This window comes from Lissotriton helveticus, chromosome 3_1, assembly GCF_964261635.1.
Source record: "Lissotriton helveticus chromosome 3_1, aLisHel1.1, whole genome shotgun sequence".
In the NCBI taxonomy this organism is placed as follows: domain Eukaryota; kingdom Metazoa; phylum Chordata; class Amphibia; order Caudata; family Salamandridae; genus Lissotriton; species Lissotriton helveticus.
The window spans coordinates 118,218,564-118,236,775 of NC_136061.1; the positions used below are offsets into that span (position 1 = coordinate 118,218,564).

The 18,212-nt window shown below is 43.3% G+C and overlaps 1 protein-coding gene across 2 annotated transcripts in view; it reads right to left on the reverse strand.

The window, feature by feature from the left end:
• The window catches only part of SMTNL2 (smoothelin like 2), a 353,335-nt gene that overhangs the window by 47,342 nt on the left and 287,781 nt on the right, over positions 1-18,212 (reverse strand). For both annotated transcript variants that reach the window (XM_078679345.1, XM_078679344.1), the window contains exon 8: positions 8,792-8,943. In XM_078679345.1, the coding sequence (XP_078535471.1) occupies positions 8,792-8,943 (152 nt within the window). The remainder of the gene's footprint in view (positions 1-8,791; positions 8,944-18,212) is intronic.

An 18,212-nucleotide genomic window follows, 5' to 3' on the forward strand; every position in this document is an offset into this window, starting at 1 on the left:
GCCAACTATAACTGGTGTGAAACCTATGGTTTTTTCAGTGAATTTCATAGGTTTTTTTAATGCTAATTCCTAACTATAACTGGTGGGAAACCTATGGTTTTTTCAGTGAATTTCATAGGTTTTTTTAATGCTAATTCCTAACTATAACTGGTGTGAAACCTATGGTTTTTTCAGTAAATTTCATAGTTTTTTTTAATGCTAATTCCTAACTATAACTGGTGTGAAACCTATGTTTTTTTCAGTGAATTTCAATGGTTTTTTAATAGCAAATCTTTATAGTTATAAAAAAGAATACATTTTAAAGCGAATTTTATATTGTATAATTATGTCAATTTAAAATTTTTTTTTTTTTTGATTTTTCACCCCGGGGCGCTCCTGGGGCGCGTACCAGTGAACGCACGGGTAAGCGCAATGTTACGGCACGCCCCGGGGCGCGTACAGGTGAGCGTCCCGATAGCGCTATTGCCGCGAACGAAAACAACATCGTGACGTATCGCGTAGCCGACACGCCTTGCGTCAGTTGACACGTATCGCGTAGCCGCGTCTTAGGACGCACCGGGTAAGCGCACCCGGAAGCGCAAACGATCGTGCAACGTAAGCGCCTGACGCGCTTACGCTGCACGCCCGGGACGCGCAGCAGGGCGCGTAGCGCAAGCGCGTCAAGCCATGTGACTTTAAAATAACACTTTTCATTGGTTCAGAACTTTTTTTTTCCAAATTGTGAGAAACCCACCCATTTCTCTCACTATTGCTTTGTACTTGGAGAGAGCAAGAGCTGTTCTGTGTACTGTCTTCATCTCCTACTTTCCTGATCTACACCAATGGCTGCAAGGGAGTCATCCAGCAGTGATTCCGATGAATTTTTTGCATGAGGACCCTCCTCACCAGAAGAAAAAGAACCACTTCATCTGGAAATTCTATGACATCCCTGAAGGACAAAAAAAAATCAATGCTGCAAAAGTAACCTGCAAAATATGTGGCAGTACTTTATCCAGAGGCAATCCTCTAAAAATATATAGCTTCGGAAATGCCAATTTAATCAGGCATGTCAAAAGAAGACACCCAAACAACTTTGCCAGGGAGAGTGTCAGGGAGCTGGCACGGAATTTACCCACAGATGGCGGCAGCACCTCCACTGGTGGAGCAACACCTTCGGGACCACCCCGTGGAAGAATGGTCCCTAACATACAGCCGGTGTTTGCAGGCATCAAATTTCTGTGCACACAGTGTGACGAACTGCTCTGCTATGGGGAGCAGAGTGTTGAACTTATTGCCATAAAGAAACAGGAACACCGCTGCCCTGCCAGTCCCTAAATTTTCACTTTTTTGCTCCTGTTGAGCAGTTTTGGAATCCCTGTTTTTGTTTTTCCCCTGAAAAAAATCCAAAAAATATATAAAATAGTTTTAAAAAGTATAAGAAAATATAAAACAACAAAAACAAAAAAAAGTTCTTTTCAGAACTACCTCCAATTTATATATATTTTTTTTTTTTTTACCCGCGGGAACCCTTATATGGCCCCCACATCAAACCTAGGGGGTCAGGGGGGGTGTACACTGCCCCCTTTTGCTCATTTCCCCCTTTGATTTTTGCCACCTCTTGTGTCTCAATCCTACCGAGACACAAGATGGCGGCCGCTGCGGACTGTTTCGAATGTTTACAGACACCCGAGAACCAATCAGCTTGCCGTGCGCAAGTCGCGTGGCGCGCCTGGAGCGCTCCCCGGTACGCATACCGGGGCGCGGCTCTAGATATATACATTTTTTTGAACCTAAATAACTCAAAATCCTCTGGAGCACATATCTTGAGACATAGCAAAGGCACATCGGGCTACCAGTCCCTACAATTTTGCCAAGTTTGGTGAAAATCCATTCAGCCGTTCGAGCTAAAAGTGCGACAGACCGCCCTATGGAAATTAACATGGGGAAAACACGTTTTGGGACGCCCCTTTTATCTCGGCCCCCGCTTGACGAATGCCCCCCAAACTTTCAGGAAAGGAGCGGAGAGCCGCGAGGCAAAGTTGCTGAAAAATTCAGGCTGATTCCTCAACCGGCGCCAAAGTTATTCCAAATAGAATGTTGCGATTTCCCTATGGAAATCAATCCTAACTATAACTACCTACTGGCGACCACCAGTAGGAGATATATATATATATATACACATACATACATATACACATACATACATACATACATATATGCACATATACACATATGCACACATACAAACCAAAAAGAAGCAGAGAACTGTGGGAAGCAGCTCCTGTATAGAGCACTCTCAACACCAGCGACACTCTAGATCTACCCAGAGTGCTCTGCTTCTTTTTTGCATAATTTATTTGTCACTCTATGCCGGAAAGGGTCTTTTTTCGACTTATACTGGGTGCTCACTTGTGTCTGCACAAAGCTATACCTCTCTGAAGAGCTCTAATTAGAGCGAAACACTGTCAGGGGTTGCTTTTATTCATTTCAGGTTGGCTTGGTTGGTATTTTACCAATTCAAAGCTGTAATACTGTGCTTGGAGTGATAAATGACGTTGGTCATTTAACAGCTCGACAAGTACAGCACTGCGCTAGTCCTATGCTTAAAAACTTTGCTGTAGAAATGGCAAAAGACTTTGTCCATTTCTATCTCTGCGTGGATAGCACTGTGCTAGTCCTATGCTTAAAGACATTGATAGAAAAGCAGACATTTGAGGTGAGCAGATGTTGAGAGTGCTCTATACAGGAGCTGCTTTCCACCTTAACTTGAGAACTACCCAGAGTTCTCTGCTTTTTTTGCATAATTTATTCTTCACTATGCCTGAAAGGGTATTTTTTGAGATATATATATATATATATATATATATATATATATATATACACACACACACACATATATACATTTCTTTTTTTTACATTTCTTATTGAATTTTCAGGCAAGTGAAATAAACTGTACACAATCTTGTACAGTACCAACAGTTAGAATCAAGCAGTCACATTGTGGCACCAACCTTGGCGGCGTTACTGACATGTGACAAGAGCATAAATGACAACCAATAAGGTGAGAGGAGAATTGGGACTAAGCTCCAAAGAAAAAATAAAAGGGAGAGGAGCCACTCAGAAGAGGATAAAAGTACGCGCCATGGCAGTTGATTTGCCACATACTTTTTTTTTTTTGCAGAGTTTTATATAGCGCGAACTAGAACCGAACCGAATCAGTTATCAGAGCGCTTTACATAGCACCAGTTACGTTACATGAGGACCCACTTTCATTTTAGGCACGGGGAGATTAAGTGATTTGCCCAGAATCACAGGGGGTTTTTGGCGTCGTTAGCGAGACTCGAACCAGGTTCCCCAGGTCCGAGGTCGAGCGCCTTAGCCGTTAGGCCAACCCCTCTCCCCATATACTTGGACTGCAGATACTTGGACTGCAGCCTGGTACACAACACTCAAACGTCAAACTTCGCCACTCAAACCGCCAGAGGTGATTCTGCCTGAGCGTCTCACAGACAAGCCTTGCCAGGGAAAGCTGCAGTTTCCTCCAAACTAGTTTGGGCGCCAAGGTAAAACTCAAGTAGTGTCCCTATAACCTTGGGTGGGACCTCATGAACATCAACTCCCAATAGGCGGCCAAGTGTTCCTGACAAAAATCCGTTTCTCTGAGCCATCTGTAGTCCTTGGTGTCTGCCCCAATTAATCGCCACGCAGCGCTTGGCCAAAAGGGGAAGAGCTGTTAACTTGCGCACATCCTTAGGGACATCCCTCACAGCGAGCACTCCAAAGGACAGTTCCAAGCAGATGAGAAAACTCAGCACACGGCACAGCACAGCGTACGCAGAGCACATGATCAATGAATCCTACATGTTTCTGGAGGTGTGTTGGAGCCTATGTAGGAATTAAGTGCATTAGGCACAGTCTATAGTTTCGGGAGAGTGTGCAGGATTGGGTAAAGCAATACTTCCACTGCTCATCAGTGAAGGGGGGGTGGGGGAGGGGGTGGTGGTCTCGAGGTCATTGTAGCATGCATGCCTTCTACTGTGAATATGTACCAGCACCGTTGTATGTATACCCCTGTGGGGGGAGGGGAGGGTTCTCTCCTGCCTCGTGGAACAGCTCAGAGCAGACTTCCTCAGTGGAAATCAGCATGCAACGTAGCCCGCCTGCTCCGGGTCTCAGTAGTCTGGTCCGATCCCGACTCCCTTCACTCACCACCGGGGCCTCGTCCAGCTCCCTGCTTGTCCTCGCGTCTGGAAGGCAGGGGCGCACCACAGCCAGTCGCCTCACCCACAGACGCAATCTGGCCCAGCTGTGATCGTAGGACACAAAGTGGTCCTGGTAGGGAGCTCAGGCCGAGACCAGCCCGCTGACTGAGCAATCCACCCTTCCAAAGGTCCTCGGCAGCTCTTTTGGGGCTTACTCAAGCAGCAGGAAGCTAGCAACGTAGGGATTGCCTGGGCACACTCCGATGTCCGTTAAATCTTAGGATAAATGTTGGACATTCCACTATGGCTGGCAGAGCCTCACAGGGCGGAGGCCATCTTGTGGCCGGTATCTCTAGCGCCCCCCTTTGATGCAAAGATATTAACAATTGCCTCTCTTAGGGTACAGTGGATAATTATCCACCCAGTTCAAGCAGGATATATTATGGGGAAGTGGTTAATAAGAAGGCTTTCATAGTCTCCCTGGATGTTGAAAACTGTTTGACAGTGTAAATTGGCCTCTATGGGCCAAACTTAGCTTGGGAGACAGATTCAGGTGATGGGTGATGGTAGGCTATGGGTTCCCATGGCCCAGGTGCAGCTAAATGAACACCTCACAGTTGATACATATCAATAGGGGAACAAAGCATGGCTGTCTGCTTTGCCTCCTGCTGTTCATCCTCATGCTGGAGCTTTTGGCTTGCCGTATTTGAGCTAGTGAGTAGAGAAAGATTCCTCAAAAGTGTGTTCATGGTTATACATATAACGATGTTGAGCTAGTAGTTTTCACTATTCAAAAATCAGTCTACCAAAACGTTTTTAAAAAGTTAATGAAAAACGTTCTTAAACCAACTATATTTTTAGAGAATCCTAGGAAACATGCTTTGAATGGTAACAAAAGAAAAAAGACAGATATATAGAATAAGGCTATTAATGGAGACATTTAAACAGACAAACACAAGCTTGCCAAACTGAAATGACTGTTAGTAGACACATTGTGTCTTGATAAGACATTGGCCATAGCACACTAACTTAAGGACATGACTTTAGGTGTGAAAGTTTTATCAATGAGGAGCAAGGAAGAAACTATTATACAGACTTACCAACAAGACAGTTGCAATAGAATGAAAACAATGAGAGTTAAAAGTCCGATAACACACACAAGAAGGCAACTGCCAACTTAGAATTGGCATTTCATGGCATTTTTTAATGAAAAATGATAAGGCTTGTATGTAGGCACTGTGAGGCTGGGATCGCTATGAGAGTGTGTGTTAAACACAGATGGTGCAAAGGTGAGCTAAGTGGAAGAATCCAATAAGAGGTGATGCCAGAAAATAGTGCAATTTCTGAAGAATTTGGTTTTGAGATGTAAAATAATGAAACAAATAAGGACACACCGTTTTGTATGATAAAAATAGGTGGACAGGAAATTTGCATAATGGCAGATCACGCTCTAACTATACTATAATCAGCCATAACTTATGATCAAAGATTCCAGATGTAAGGTTGCAGCTACCAGGTTACAGAAACAAACCTTTCGATGTTTTAGGATGTTTTCCATCAACGCCAGAATTTTAAATGATGAGGTATTGAAGCAAAGGTTTAAATAGCCTAAGAAGGGCCATGCTTATTGGGTTGGCCATCTGATGAGATTATGATAATCATTACCTTCGGTCCCTTTCATCCAGACCAGGTGTTGTGATATAGTGATTTAGTAGTATAAGTTCATAGATACAGTGCTGTAGAATAGAAAAAACACCTAAGATATTCTTATCTGACCCAAAGTTTGTTAAAAAGGTTGGTCCACAACATAATACTGAAGAAAAAGGCTACAGCAAAAGTACATAAGATGCAAATGATGTGGTGTCAGTTAAAAAAAGGCACTGAAGAAATGATGTAAAAAAGGTATGTTAAAAAATGAAGTCATCCAGTGGCTATTACCAGTAATGGTAGTGCATAAGCCTAATGAGAAGATAAGATCATGTGTAGATTTAAGGGACTTGAAGGAATGTCAAAGGGTGGAATGACGCCCTTTACTAAACAGTGGCAAACTGTAGGACATGGTAGGCAGAGCTAACATCTTTTCCACACTAGATCGTACTAGTGCCTTTCATCAGTTGTTAATTGAGTATAAACTGCTTACATCATTCATAACACTAGAAGGAGCATGTCAGTTTAAATGTATTCCATACCGGCCTCTGCAATATTCAAAAGAATTATTCATAAACTACTTAAAGATGCAAGCAATGTAATATACTGATGATATTCTTGCATTTAGTTACACACAGCAAGCCACTGTTCAAATGTCATCGAGCTAAGAGAAATAAAATTGGAGACGAGTAGATTAGACTATTTGAGTCATAGTATCACCAAAGATGGCATAGCTCGTACAGGCCACAGCACAGATTGTGCACAAAATGGGATGGCGAAAAGGAACATGAATTGCTGTCCAGTTTCAGTCCCACCCTCCAGCCCCCACTCCGAGTACAATTGGTTAAATTGCTTCAGGCTTGACAACAGGTAGCCACTGTGCTTCTATTGTTGGACAGCATGGCATCTGGACATCTGTTGAAAATGTGCCCTATCTGCAAGGCACCCAAATTGTTTGCCTTTTTGCTGATCCCTATTCTTGCGGGTTATAAAAAACTGTGCACCTAACTCCTGCTAATGAGTAGTAAAGCATGTGTGCTCCTCCTTACAACATGGTAACATTGGTATACTTCTTATTGGCAAATTAAAATTACCTATACGTTCCTAGTATATTGTACCTAGGACCTGTAAATTAAATGTCACCAGTGGACTGCAGCACCCATTGTGCCATTCAGTACTGTGACAATATAAGCATGACTGCAGGCCTGCCACCAGCACCCTGGCTATGCAAGTTTTAACTGCAAATTTGCCCTGTCAAAGTAACCCAATTTGAAAGGCCTAAACCTTACTTTTAAATATTTACACCTCACCCCATATCTATGTAGGCCTTAAGGCAAGGGGCAGTACATTTAAAAGTAGGACATGTAAAAGTGTAATGTTAAACATGTCCTTACAGTGACTAGCACTAAAATGCTATTTAATTGTATTAAGGCTGGCTGTTCCATAGGAAAAACACTGGAATGCAATTTAAAATATCAACACTATCTCATAGTTATTACAAATATATTCAATTGTGAAATTAGAGTTTTTATAGATATTAGGGTAAAGCAATAGTTAAAAAGTTGCCAGTGCCTGGAAGCTAAATGTTTATTTTGTTCTCCCCTTTCTGCAAGCCAGTAATTAGCATATCAATAGGCGTGAACAAGGTGTGAACCTGCTCCCAAGACAGGGACAATAGACCTTGGGTGTGGGGAGGTGGTGTTGTACCCTTGACAGGATGGCCTGTGGGATGGAACCAAGAACTTGATTAACTACAAAGAAGCCAACCCTGTCACGAGCAGATGCAGCTAGCACCCAGGCCTGTATCTTTCTTTTGTCCCCCAAGGTAGACCTGCTTCTATCACAGTGAGCCTCTTGTTGATATCAATGTCTGATCCTGCAGCAGTGTTAAGACTTGCTTGACACGTCTGCTGGGATTTTTCATATGACATTTTGGGTGCCTTTCAAAATAAGAAACTAGAACGCCAAAGCAATGTGTGTGTATCTACTGTCTGGTTGCATAATGCTTAGCATTATTTTTACCATGCTTCTGTCTCCAAGTTTGCTGGGGGTACAGGGACTTCTTAAAACTGGATTTTAGTGTAGGATACAGTAGGACACCAGGCTTACCATATTACACTGCCTCCATACACACCCAGCCCTCAGAGCCCAAACTTGGAGTGGCTGAAGACTTCGGCCATCTTGAAAATACCCAATATGGATAGGGTTCGCCCTGGGAACCATTAACCTACTGGCTAGGGCATTTCCAGAGGTAAATAGGAAAAGTGGGCTTCAAGGGTAATAAGGCTGAACACGTGTGATACAGGGATACCACAAGCCTTTCCTGCAACTGCCCAGCTGACCAGTGACAACTGGCCCTTAACTGAACCTGCATGCTAACCTCTTTCTACCACGCTGTGAGTCTCAAAGTGCCACCGCTATGTTCCTGGGGAGTTTCAGACGTTAATGTTAACACTCTGGATTAAAAGACATGGAATATGATCCAGGAAAGGATTGGCAGAATGGGTGTTAATGTTTGCTGCTGCGGGTGTGCTCTTTCCATACTAATTTACTTACAGAGTGGCAACATCGCTCCATGTCATTGCATTCGCTGTCTCCAGTCCTGAAGTTTCCCCAACACATCAGTGGGTTCAAGCGTCTTAGTCTGATTAGTTCAATGGAAGCACAACACGTCAAACACTCAGAAAGCATTAGGCTATCACACACAAGTCCAGGACTGGAAACTGGCCGTAATGACCTACAGGGAGGTGGTCACCCCAGATAGACATCTACAGGGCATTGCTTGGAGAGTAAATATGTTGGATTCAATAGTTGAGATGCTTTATATCGAAAAAAAAGACAATGTCAATATTTTTAAAACAAAGCAATTGGAAAGTTAAACCATTTGAATTTATTATTGTTGCATTTATAGGTCAAGTATTTGATTGCCTTCTAACCAAAGTCATTGTAACATCAGTACTTACTCAGCCATGGAGAAGGCAAGTTCAAAGTTCTGCTTATGGTTGGTTGGAACAAGGGCATCATAGTCAAACGCTTCTGGGAAGAAGGAATGAACCAAGGCACAGAAGGCCATCCCATCACTCCAACTTGAAGAGAAGTTCTGAAGATCAATCTTCTGTAAATGAAAAAAATAAAGGATTGGTTATATAGAGAGGCCATTCGGGGGGCCACTCAGTGAAAGGTCATTGCATTAACAGGTCCAAGTTCACAGTAACATCGGTTCTGTGTGTGAATGGTTGCCTTCCGGCATGAGGGGGAAGGAAACTTCACGTTTTCTCTTTTAACCACATGCGTGCGGCGCATTTTCCCGCTGTGCACTGACTTTTTCAAAAAGCCGCGGTTCATGACGAGCTCAGCTCATCATGAGCGTACGAGAGGTGTACCCCATGACGAGCTCAGCTCGTCATCAGCATCGAAGGGGTTAAAACCAGGAGGAAAAATCAAGATGTGTTCGCAGGCACACATTTTCGAGCTTTTTATTATACAATCACTACATGCTTATCAAAAGTAGGCCTGAACAATTTGACCTGCTTTTCCAATACATGAGGTTAGCTTTGGTAAACAAGCTTTGGTCAGGCCTTTTTATATATGGGAGAGGTTCTTCAGTGAATGTTGAGTTTCTCTGTGTGGATAGGCGAGTGGATGAATGTGATAATCAGCTGATCTACGCCAGTGAGGAACGCTTGCTGCAGGAAACTTGGCTGTTACTTGCCTGATTGGGAACTTTCCGTTTGTGAGCGCCAGCCCTCCCGCCTGCCGCCGCCCGACTCCCTTGACATCCTCGAGTCTGGCGGTTGGACGGAGCGCGGTCTGTGGGTAAAAACTACGTGACCCAGCATCCCTAGCGGAGAACGCCGCGTCATTTGCGCGCCAGGAGGCGCAGAAATAGAGCGTCACCCCGGTCGAGTGGGGGAGATCTACGCCAGTGAGGAACGCTTGCTGCAGGAAACTTGGCTGTTACTTGCCTGATTGGGAACTTTCCGTTTGCGAGCGCCAGCCCTCCCGCCTGCCGCCGCCCGACTCCCTTGACATCCTCGAGTCTGGCGGTTGGACGGAGCGCGGTCTGAGGGTAAAAACTACGTGACCCAGCATCCCTAGCGGAGAACGCCGCGTCATTTGCGCGCCAGGAGGTGCAGAAATAGAGCGTCACCCCTGTCTCGCGGGACGCCCGGAGCGGAGCCCGGGCAAAGGGCGGGCCCTCTACGGCCCTCATCGGCACGATTAGGCCAGGCAAGGCCACCTCCCTAAAAACTTTCTATGTGCCCCAGGGATTATTGCCAGCTAGTTCATCGCCAGTGGATTGTGTTAACGCTTCTGGTTGATCGCCTCCCAAGCCCTAGTTACCAGACGGGGGTCGGTAAGTAGTCTGCACAAGCTGCTACCGAATCGCCCAGGAGCCTGGGAATAGGAGGGTGTCTTCGGTGAGAAGTGATAGCATACACAAACATCCCTACGAAACAGGAAAAGAAGAGCGCTGGATACCTGTTCAAGGCACTGTAGTAAGATACTTGCTTTTAAAATTTTGTGAGAACCATATTTCGTAATTTTATTAAGTTGTGGCTATAAGACGATCACACCCCTTTGTATAACTATGCCAAAAAAAAACAATCATATGGGATCTGAAACACCAAAGAACACCATGGAAAATTATCTTGTTCAAGTGGTCAACAAAATAAACAGTGAGCGTAGACAGTCGTTGAGACTGTCTCAGTCACCTATTCTCCTTCCTGGGAGTCCACCTACTCCGCTGCAAACAAATGAGTCTTTGCTACTAGACTCTGATAATGATGCTCCGGAAACAAACTCCCCAGTAAACGTCAGTATCGATATGAGTGCAGCAAACATGGCGGATACTGAGCCACATTTAGACAATCATTTAGATGTACAGGCTATCATCGCGGTTGAAGAAAAAGACGAGTTGGAGGACGAACCACCCGCAAAGCAGACCACGAGGGCAGTTAGAGCCTGTCGTAGAATACAAAACAAACGTGGGGGGGCTCGCTCTGGGAAAAATAAGGTCATGTCACCACCAAAGATAAAAAATACTCGCCAGAGCCACGAGGAGAATAACTCGAGGGAGATATTGGATGAGGACCTATTATCAAGAATTGCAGAGCTGCTAGAAATAAAAATTCAGACTCTTATCAAGCCTCTTATTAGTAAGATTGACAAACTTTCTGCGGACATAAAGAAATTGGGAGGTACACAAAATGCATTAGCAGATGCGATAGGAAATGTCTTAAGCAATGTTAATAAGGGCCACGATTGTTCAAAGGGAAATAACGAATCTGGGTTAACACCAGATGTTACTCCATCAGGGCCAACCCTCCCGGAATGTCCGCAAACTGGCCCCATCATCAATGATTTACCATTAAATGCCCCAATTGTTCAACAAATTGATTCACTACACGTTACAGTGCCCCCTAATCTTGAAGAAGACCAAACACAATTTGTAGTTGAAGCATCGCCATTGGTGTTAGTTCTAGCCAATACACCAACCCTATCACCGGGTCAAACCGAGTCAACATCGTCTCTAAAAAGCAAGGCATTACATTGGCTGTCAAACAATATGCGGACAGCACAGGGGGGTGAACAGCGGCTGGCTGATGAAATTAAAATGGTAAGGAGGGTTAGATGGATAGGAAATAAGCAAAAAAAAATGGAAGGGCGACAGTGTGATATTAAATCTTTCAAACCCAGCTGCTCTTCCCGATATTCTATCCAATATTCTTCCACCACAAAAAAGAAGTAGTTCCATAATCCCCCTTACATTAGAATTTTTCTATAATGAGTCTCAAAAAGCCAATAGTCATAATCCCCTGAAGCCAGCTTGGTTAGTAAGAAATAATGGATGGGGTGGGGGACCTAAAATGTATGATACAAACTATACCGTTAATAATAGGGCTGGCCCATGGCAAGCCAATCAACATAACATTCCCTGTTTTACTACTCCAGGGCAAAATTGGAATTTAATGGGCAGACGAGGGCCGGGCATATCTGCTAACAACTACGGGGTATTAGGTAATGGCAACTACAACGGAGGGTGGCCAGGGGTGCAGCAGAATGTATTATATCCTATCACTCCTGCACCCATAGGCAATGGGAATCAAACTGGAGAATGGTTGGGTGCCCACATGAATACAGCATATCCTATTACGCCTGCACCTAGATGGAATGCACCAGTAAATGGTTGGGGTCTTGGGGCCCCATCTTATAATTGGGGAGTTAGTACCTCAAATAGGTTTGAGGCCCTGGCTGGTTTAGCTGACTGTGATTGACTTGAGGGTGGGGACTTGGCAATGTCATGTGGCATAGAATACACATATCCTAGCCTGCATCTCAAAGCTGTACCAAAGCAGATTGTACCTGTTAAAAAAAATTCTGAACCGCTAACGCACCATGTTGATATAATGGCACAAATACCACATTTAGATACAAATGGGTCTATTACACAACAGCAGGTAACAGGGTTACTAGATGTTCCAGAAATAACAAAAATAATCTGTTGGAATATTGCAGGTTTGAAAAAAAACCTTTCAGATCCGGCATGGCATGACTATTTGGCAGGGGGGGATTTAATCATGTTTCAGGAAACCTGGGGGCTCGAGAATTATTTTAAGGTCGATTATAGATCCTTTTTTATCCCTGCAGTCAACATAAATGGGGGAAGACCTTCTGGCGGCCTAGTAACATGGGTGAAAATCACAAGTGGCCTGTCTTTTAAGCAAATTGACACAAACAATCCCGACATTTTATTACTGGAGTTAAAAAATACTAAAGGCTGTAGCATTTATGTGATTAATATTTACAGTAGACCACATCAATCGTGTAAAGAATCACCAGCTGTTACCCATTTGAGTAATATTGTGGCGGGGTTTGCTCAAAATGCAACAATGATTATAGGCGGTGACCTTAATAGAGGTTTCGAACCTATAATAGGCCTAGAAGACATCCATAAGGATGAGGATAGCGCCAATAATATCCCCTTGGTTGACACAAATTACAAAGCACCTTGCACAGTGAGTGCTCTACAATTATTGAACTTGACTCTCGAGCTAGGCTTACGTGCCTGCAATGGGCGGTTGCCCTCAGATTGCCCCAGAAAACCAACATTTACCAGGGGGGCGACTCTCAGCCATTTAGATTATTTTATAGTTTCTCTGAAATTATGGCCCTTGATCATCGATTTAATGGTGGATGACCGCACGGAAAGCGACCATTACCCATTGATCCTATCCGTCCAGACTCAGATCTTTAAAACCCCTGGCAAAAGTGCTAAAAGTACTGTTTCCTTACCACAGAACCCTTTAGTGGCAAACAATCGTAGATCCCTGAAGTGGCCAGTGGTTTTAGGTAACAGCATTTATCAGTCAAATCTATAATGTATTTGTGAGGCACATGTCCCCTCTTTTAGGTAATAGTACTGTCACCAAAAATCCTTGTCTGATAGAATCCCATGATCATTTAATTGACCAACTTAGCGAGATCCTAACTAGGGCGGTAAAAAGATCACATAATGCCCAAAAGAATAAACAAATAGGGATCTCCTGGTATAACCAGGAATGCCGGAGAGCTAAAACAGACTTAATTACAGCAGTCAGGGGGGATTCAGCGGACATTGTGAGAATCAAGAGAGCTCAGTACAAAAGAATACTAATAATGGCCAAAAAAGAGTGGGACGAAAGGGTTTGGTCAGATTTGTTGGACACATGTAAGTGTAAAGATCAGACCTCCTTTTGGAGCCTCATTGCTAGAGGCACCAGGGGGGCGACTGAATGCAAAGATAGATTCCTAGAGGAGGAAATTTGGGTCAAGCATTTCACTCTATTATATGCTTGCGGAAGCTCTGGTGAGATTGAAGCTTGCAGCCTTTCCTTGCTGCGCATGATACACCTCTTGTCTTCTCCCTGACAGAAACAATTTTAGCAATCAGGGCAGTTAAGTCAGGGAAAGCGCCAGGCCCTGGCGGTATACCAGGTGATCTTTGGAAACACGAGAACTATATTTGGGCTCCTTATATCAATTTATTATCAAATGATATTGCTAGAGGAGCTCCCGTCCCAGAAACTTGGAAGGGGGCAGAGATTGTAACACTGTTCAAGAAGGGTGACAGGTCAAATCCTTCGCATTATCGGCCTATCAGCTTAATTGACGTGTTACAAAAAATGTTTGCCCGCCAAGTTCTCAACAGGCTTTCCACTTGGATTGAAGAACACTATCTATACAAAATACCAGGCAGGTTTTAGATCAAAGATAAGCACTATAGACCAGGTTTTTAGATTTTTATGTTTAGTCTGGAAATATACGATTATAAGAAGGTCCCATATATACGTGGCTTTTGTTGATTTGAAGGCAGCTTTCGACATGGTTCCAAGGGTAGCACTATGGAAGACATTAAACAAGATGGGCGTCCCCGGAAACATCCTTCAAATTTTAATTAAACTCCACGAGAATAACTATGCACGAGTTAGATGGGGACCAAACGGAGAAGTCAGCGAGAAGATAAAAATAGCGAAAGGGGTAAGGCAAGGGTGCGTAATGGCACCTACCTTATTCTCCTTATACGTTAATGACATCCCCGACACTCTTTTGGGCTGCGAGCATGACTCTCCCAAATTGAGTGGGCAAGCCGTTCCGGCATTATTGTTTGCAGACGATACTATTTTAATTTCTCAGACACCCAGGGGGCTTCAAAATCTTTTAAATAAATTTAGTTTGTATTGTCACGACAAGAAATTAGAAATTAATTCCTCAAAAACAAAAGTTATGACAATTAACCCCCACAAAGGTTTTAGCAAAATTTTTAAGATAAATAACGAACCTATTGAAGAAGTCCCCAATTTTAAATACCTGGGTATTATTTTAGATAGCAAAGTAACATGGAAAACATAATTGGAGAGCTCAAAATTAAGGTTGATCAAAACCAGTGTCCGATTATAAAGAGGCATAAGAATAGCCACTTTAAAGCAGTCTCACCAGCCATTGAACTATTCAAGTATAAAGTGCAGTCATCCTCACTTTATGGCGCGGATCTCTGGGCTTATGCTTCAAAGGATACTTTTCGAGTGAGGGAAAATTCCTTTATTAGACAACTTTTAGGGATACCGGGGTCAACACCAATGACACCCGTATTATGGGACCTTAACTTTCGACGTACAGATGACTATGCTTCTCTTCGCCCGCTGCTCTATTGGGTACGTTTATGGTCCATTGAGGAGCTGACTGATTATAGAGAAGCACTGAAAGAGATATTAACCATAAGGAATATTACGTATTTGCCATGGTTAGAGTACGTTAAAAAATGGCTAGAAAAACTAGGGTTAAGTGATTTTTGGTTTGACCCTGACTCTCTCACAAATAGCTCAAAAAGAATCCTGAAACAAAGGTACTGGGATTATATTAGAGATTCAGCGCTATCAAACCCCAGAACAGGGACTCTAACCTCAAAAATTTTCGAATTTAAGGTGACAATGCAATTAGAGCCCCTTATGGATGAAATTTACCCTCCATTGGCCAAAAGCTTATACCTAAAGTACCGGTATGGTATTTTGCAACTAAAAGAAAGGACATCTAGCTGGAACTGCAATAAGGGGTTGGTCGGGGCCGTTGGTTCCGATATATGTGAGCTTTGTGAGATGGGGCTGAAAGAGGATGTGTCCCATGTCTTGTTTATATGCCCAGCATATCTTAAAGCCAGGAAAAAATGGCTAAAGCCAATCTGTAAAAAGTTAGGCTTTCGTCAAATCGAGGTTGGATTAAGAATTTTCAAGGGAGACACTGCTCAACCCATTGTGTTCAGCGTGAGCCGTTTCCTCTTATGCGTGGCCTTGATTAGGAAAATGAAAGACCAAAAAACGTAAGGAAATAGGCTAGCCTTTCTTCCATGTTACTGAGTCATTTGTTAATTGCTAAAGTGCTGCCTGCCCTACTGTTCTGGTGTATTTTTTTAACAAAAACAGATGTTTAATTTATTGTTTTACCATTTGTATATTTATTCAGTGTTCTTGTACATAGAAGGGCCAACTAAGATCAGGTCACCCCTAAGTGGAAAAAACTGGGAAATGAACTGAATTCTATGTATATATGCAAAGGAAGTGTGTGTATATTTTTTAGCCACCCGCAACTTTTTTTATTATTTAAATTGTGATATGATGTATTATGATTGTATATATTGTATCTTATAAGGTTTTTTAAACCGAATAAAGATTGAAATGAATGAAATGATAATCAGCTGATCGGTGGTGGAAAAAATGGACAGCTTAGTGCAAGGATGGACATGTAAGTGCTTAGATGCATTAGTGAGCTGGAAGGGAGGGCAGACTCCTGCCACGAATAGGGAAGTGACCAACATCAGGACCCTGCCCTTGACTATCCATGCGTTCTATGAACATCTTAACTATTCATTCATCCACACACACTACCCATTCATCCATCTCTCCATTCACCCATACATCCTCTCGTCCATGCATTAATTCAGTTACTCTGCATGCGCCTAAATCCCACCCATTCATTCAACCGTTCACGGCTCATCCATCACAAACTTTACTTGTTCTCCTATTGACCCACTCACCAAATCGCCAATCAATGAAGAAGCACTTTCATTTTTTAAAAACACCCAAAAAAATCACTTATTTGCCAATGCTTTTTCGGTTTTCCTGCCTCACGCTTCAGCATGCACTAAAGCGTGGGCAGAGCGTGGGCAGAGCAAGGTTATGCAACACTGAAGTAGGCAATAGGTTTTTTAAGTAAGCACTGTTTTCTTTGAACAGCCGTCCCTCCTTTAAGTACTGTAGTTTTTCTTCTTCAGTCTTTCCCTTGGCACCGGGAAACCCATTGCGGGTAGCTGTGCGCCTTACAAGTTTAAATAAATAAATAAGTAAGGTGAAAGCCCACAGTGCAGGTACACTGACGTCACAGCACAATTAGGGGTCACTTTTTGAAAAGTGAGTACACCGCATCATGAGCTGCCCTTACTATAGTGACCACTCACTGTAGCTAGCAGGAAGTGATGTCACAGTGGTAACTGCGCTTACTATTATGACATTAATACCCAGTATGATAACAGTGCAAACATTGTTTCTACAAAGCGCATAAACACCACACATCCAACTGGCAGAGCATCCAGGGCACAAGAAGCCCCCACGAGCTGCCTACCTACCACATAGATCCGAACAGAGCAGAGCACTGTTGGAATGGATCAACCCTTGCTGCTAATATGTTCAGCGGAAACAAGCATGCCAACAAAGCCATCATTCTCAAAGGACTGATCCAACAGTAACGAGCAAGGTGGATTGTGGCTGCAAGAGGCTTATCTCCTTGACCCATATACCATACAATGAATGTTCTCACTTGAAAACGTCACTTCCTGTGGCAATGATTGGTCCCCTGTCCTTTCGGCCTTAAACATGATCCATGGATTCCTTGCAATATCTTGGCAGGATCCATACATGTATCTGGAGTGATCAAATCTCGAATTCTCTAGGTAATCCCAGCTCAGCGGATCGCTCGGTCTAATATATTAACCAATCCATCCAATTAATAAAGTGTAAAGGCCATCTTATATAGGTTATTCCAAATGTGGTGCGGTTTTAAGCATTAATTTCATTGCCAGTAGAACTATCGAGGCTTTTTTGAAAGTAGGTTAATAAATAGCCAACCTCATAAGCAGAATTACCGCACTGCGCTCTCACGGACTTCAATTCACCAAAATGACAAATGGATGCGGATGTGACATCACGAAGCACCCTCCGACCACTGATTACATCACACAGTTGCCTCATAGTTCCACTCCTTGCTCCTCAACAGCCTCATTTGTTGCTGTGGATGGGCGAAGGGAGGGGAAAGGAGTGGAAACCACACCAAGCAAATCGGGCTTTTAGAGTTCTGTTCACTTCTAATCCTGTCACTGCCTTCTTGAACTCTGAAACCATGGACAACAAGGCAAAAACCATGGGCAACCAGGGCAGTGGTAAAATTAAAGCTTGGGGTACCAATAATGATGGACAACCCTGTTCCTCTGCAGGCAAGCGTCTACACAGTTAAGGCCTTTTATGTGAGCGCCTCAGTGTGTGTCAAATATGTTTTTATTCTCGTAGTCTGTCAATTTCATTAGTTTTGTGGTTAAAGGGGCCATCCAGAAAATGGATTTATAATACATCTCAGAACATCATCGGACAAAGCAACATTTTAAAATGCATATTGGTAATGATCGTTAGTGATGCAGGACTAGCCAAACAACTAGCTTCTAGGTCTGGCCCAACCGCGCGGCTGCAATGGACCTATTGTTGTCAATAACGTATAGATACAGAAAAGCGTTTCCCTCACGACCCCTGCTTATTCTGTTCGGTGTATATCATTCAGCCGGTTATGGGGTGCTTGCTTTAC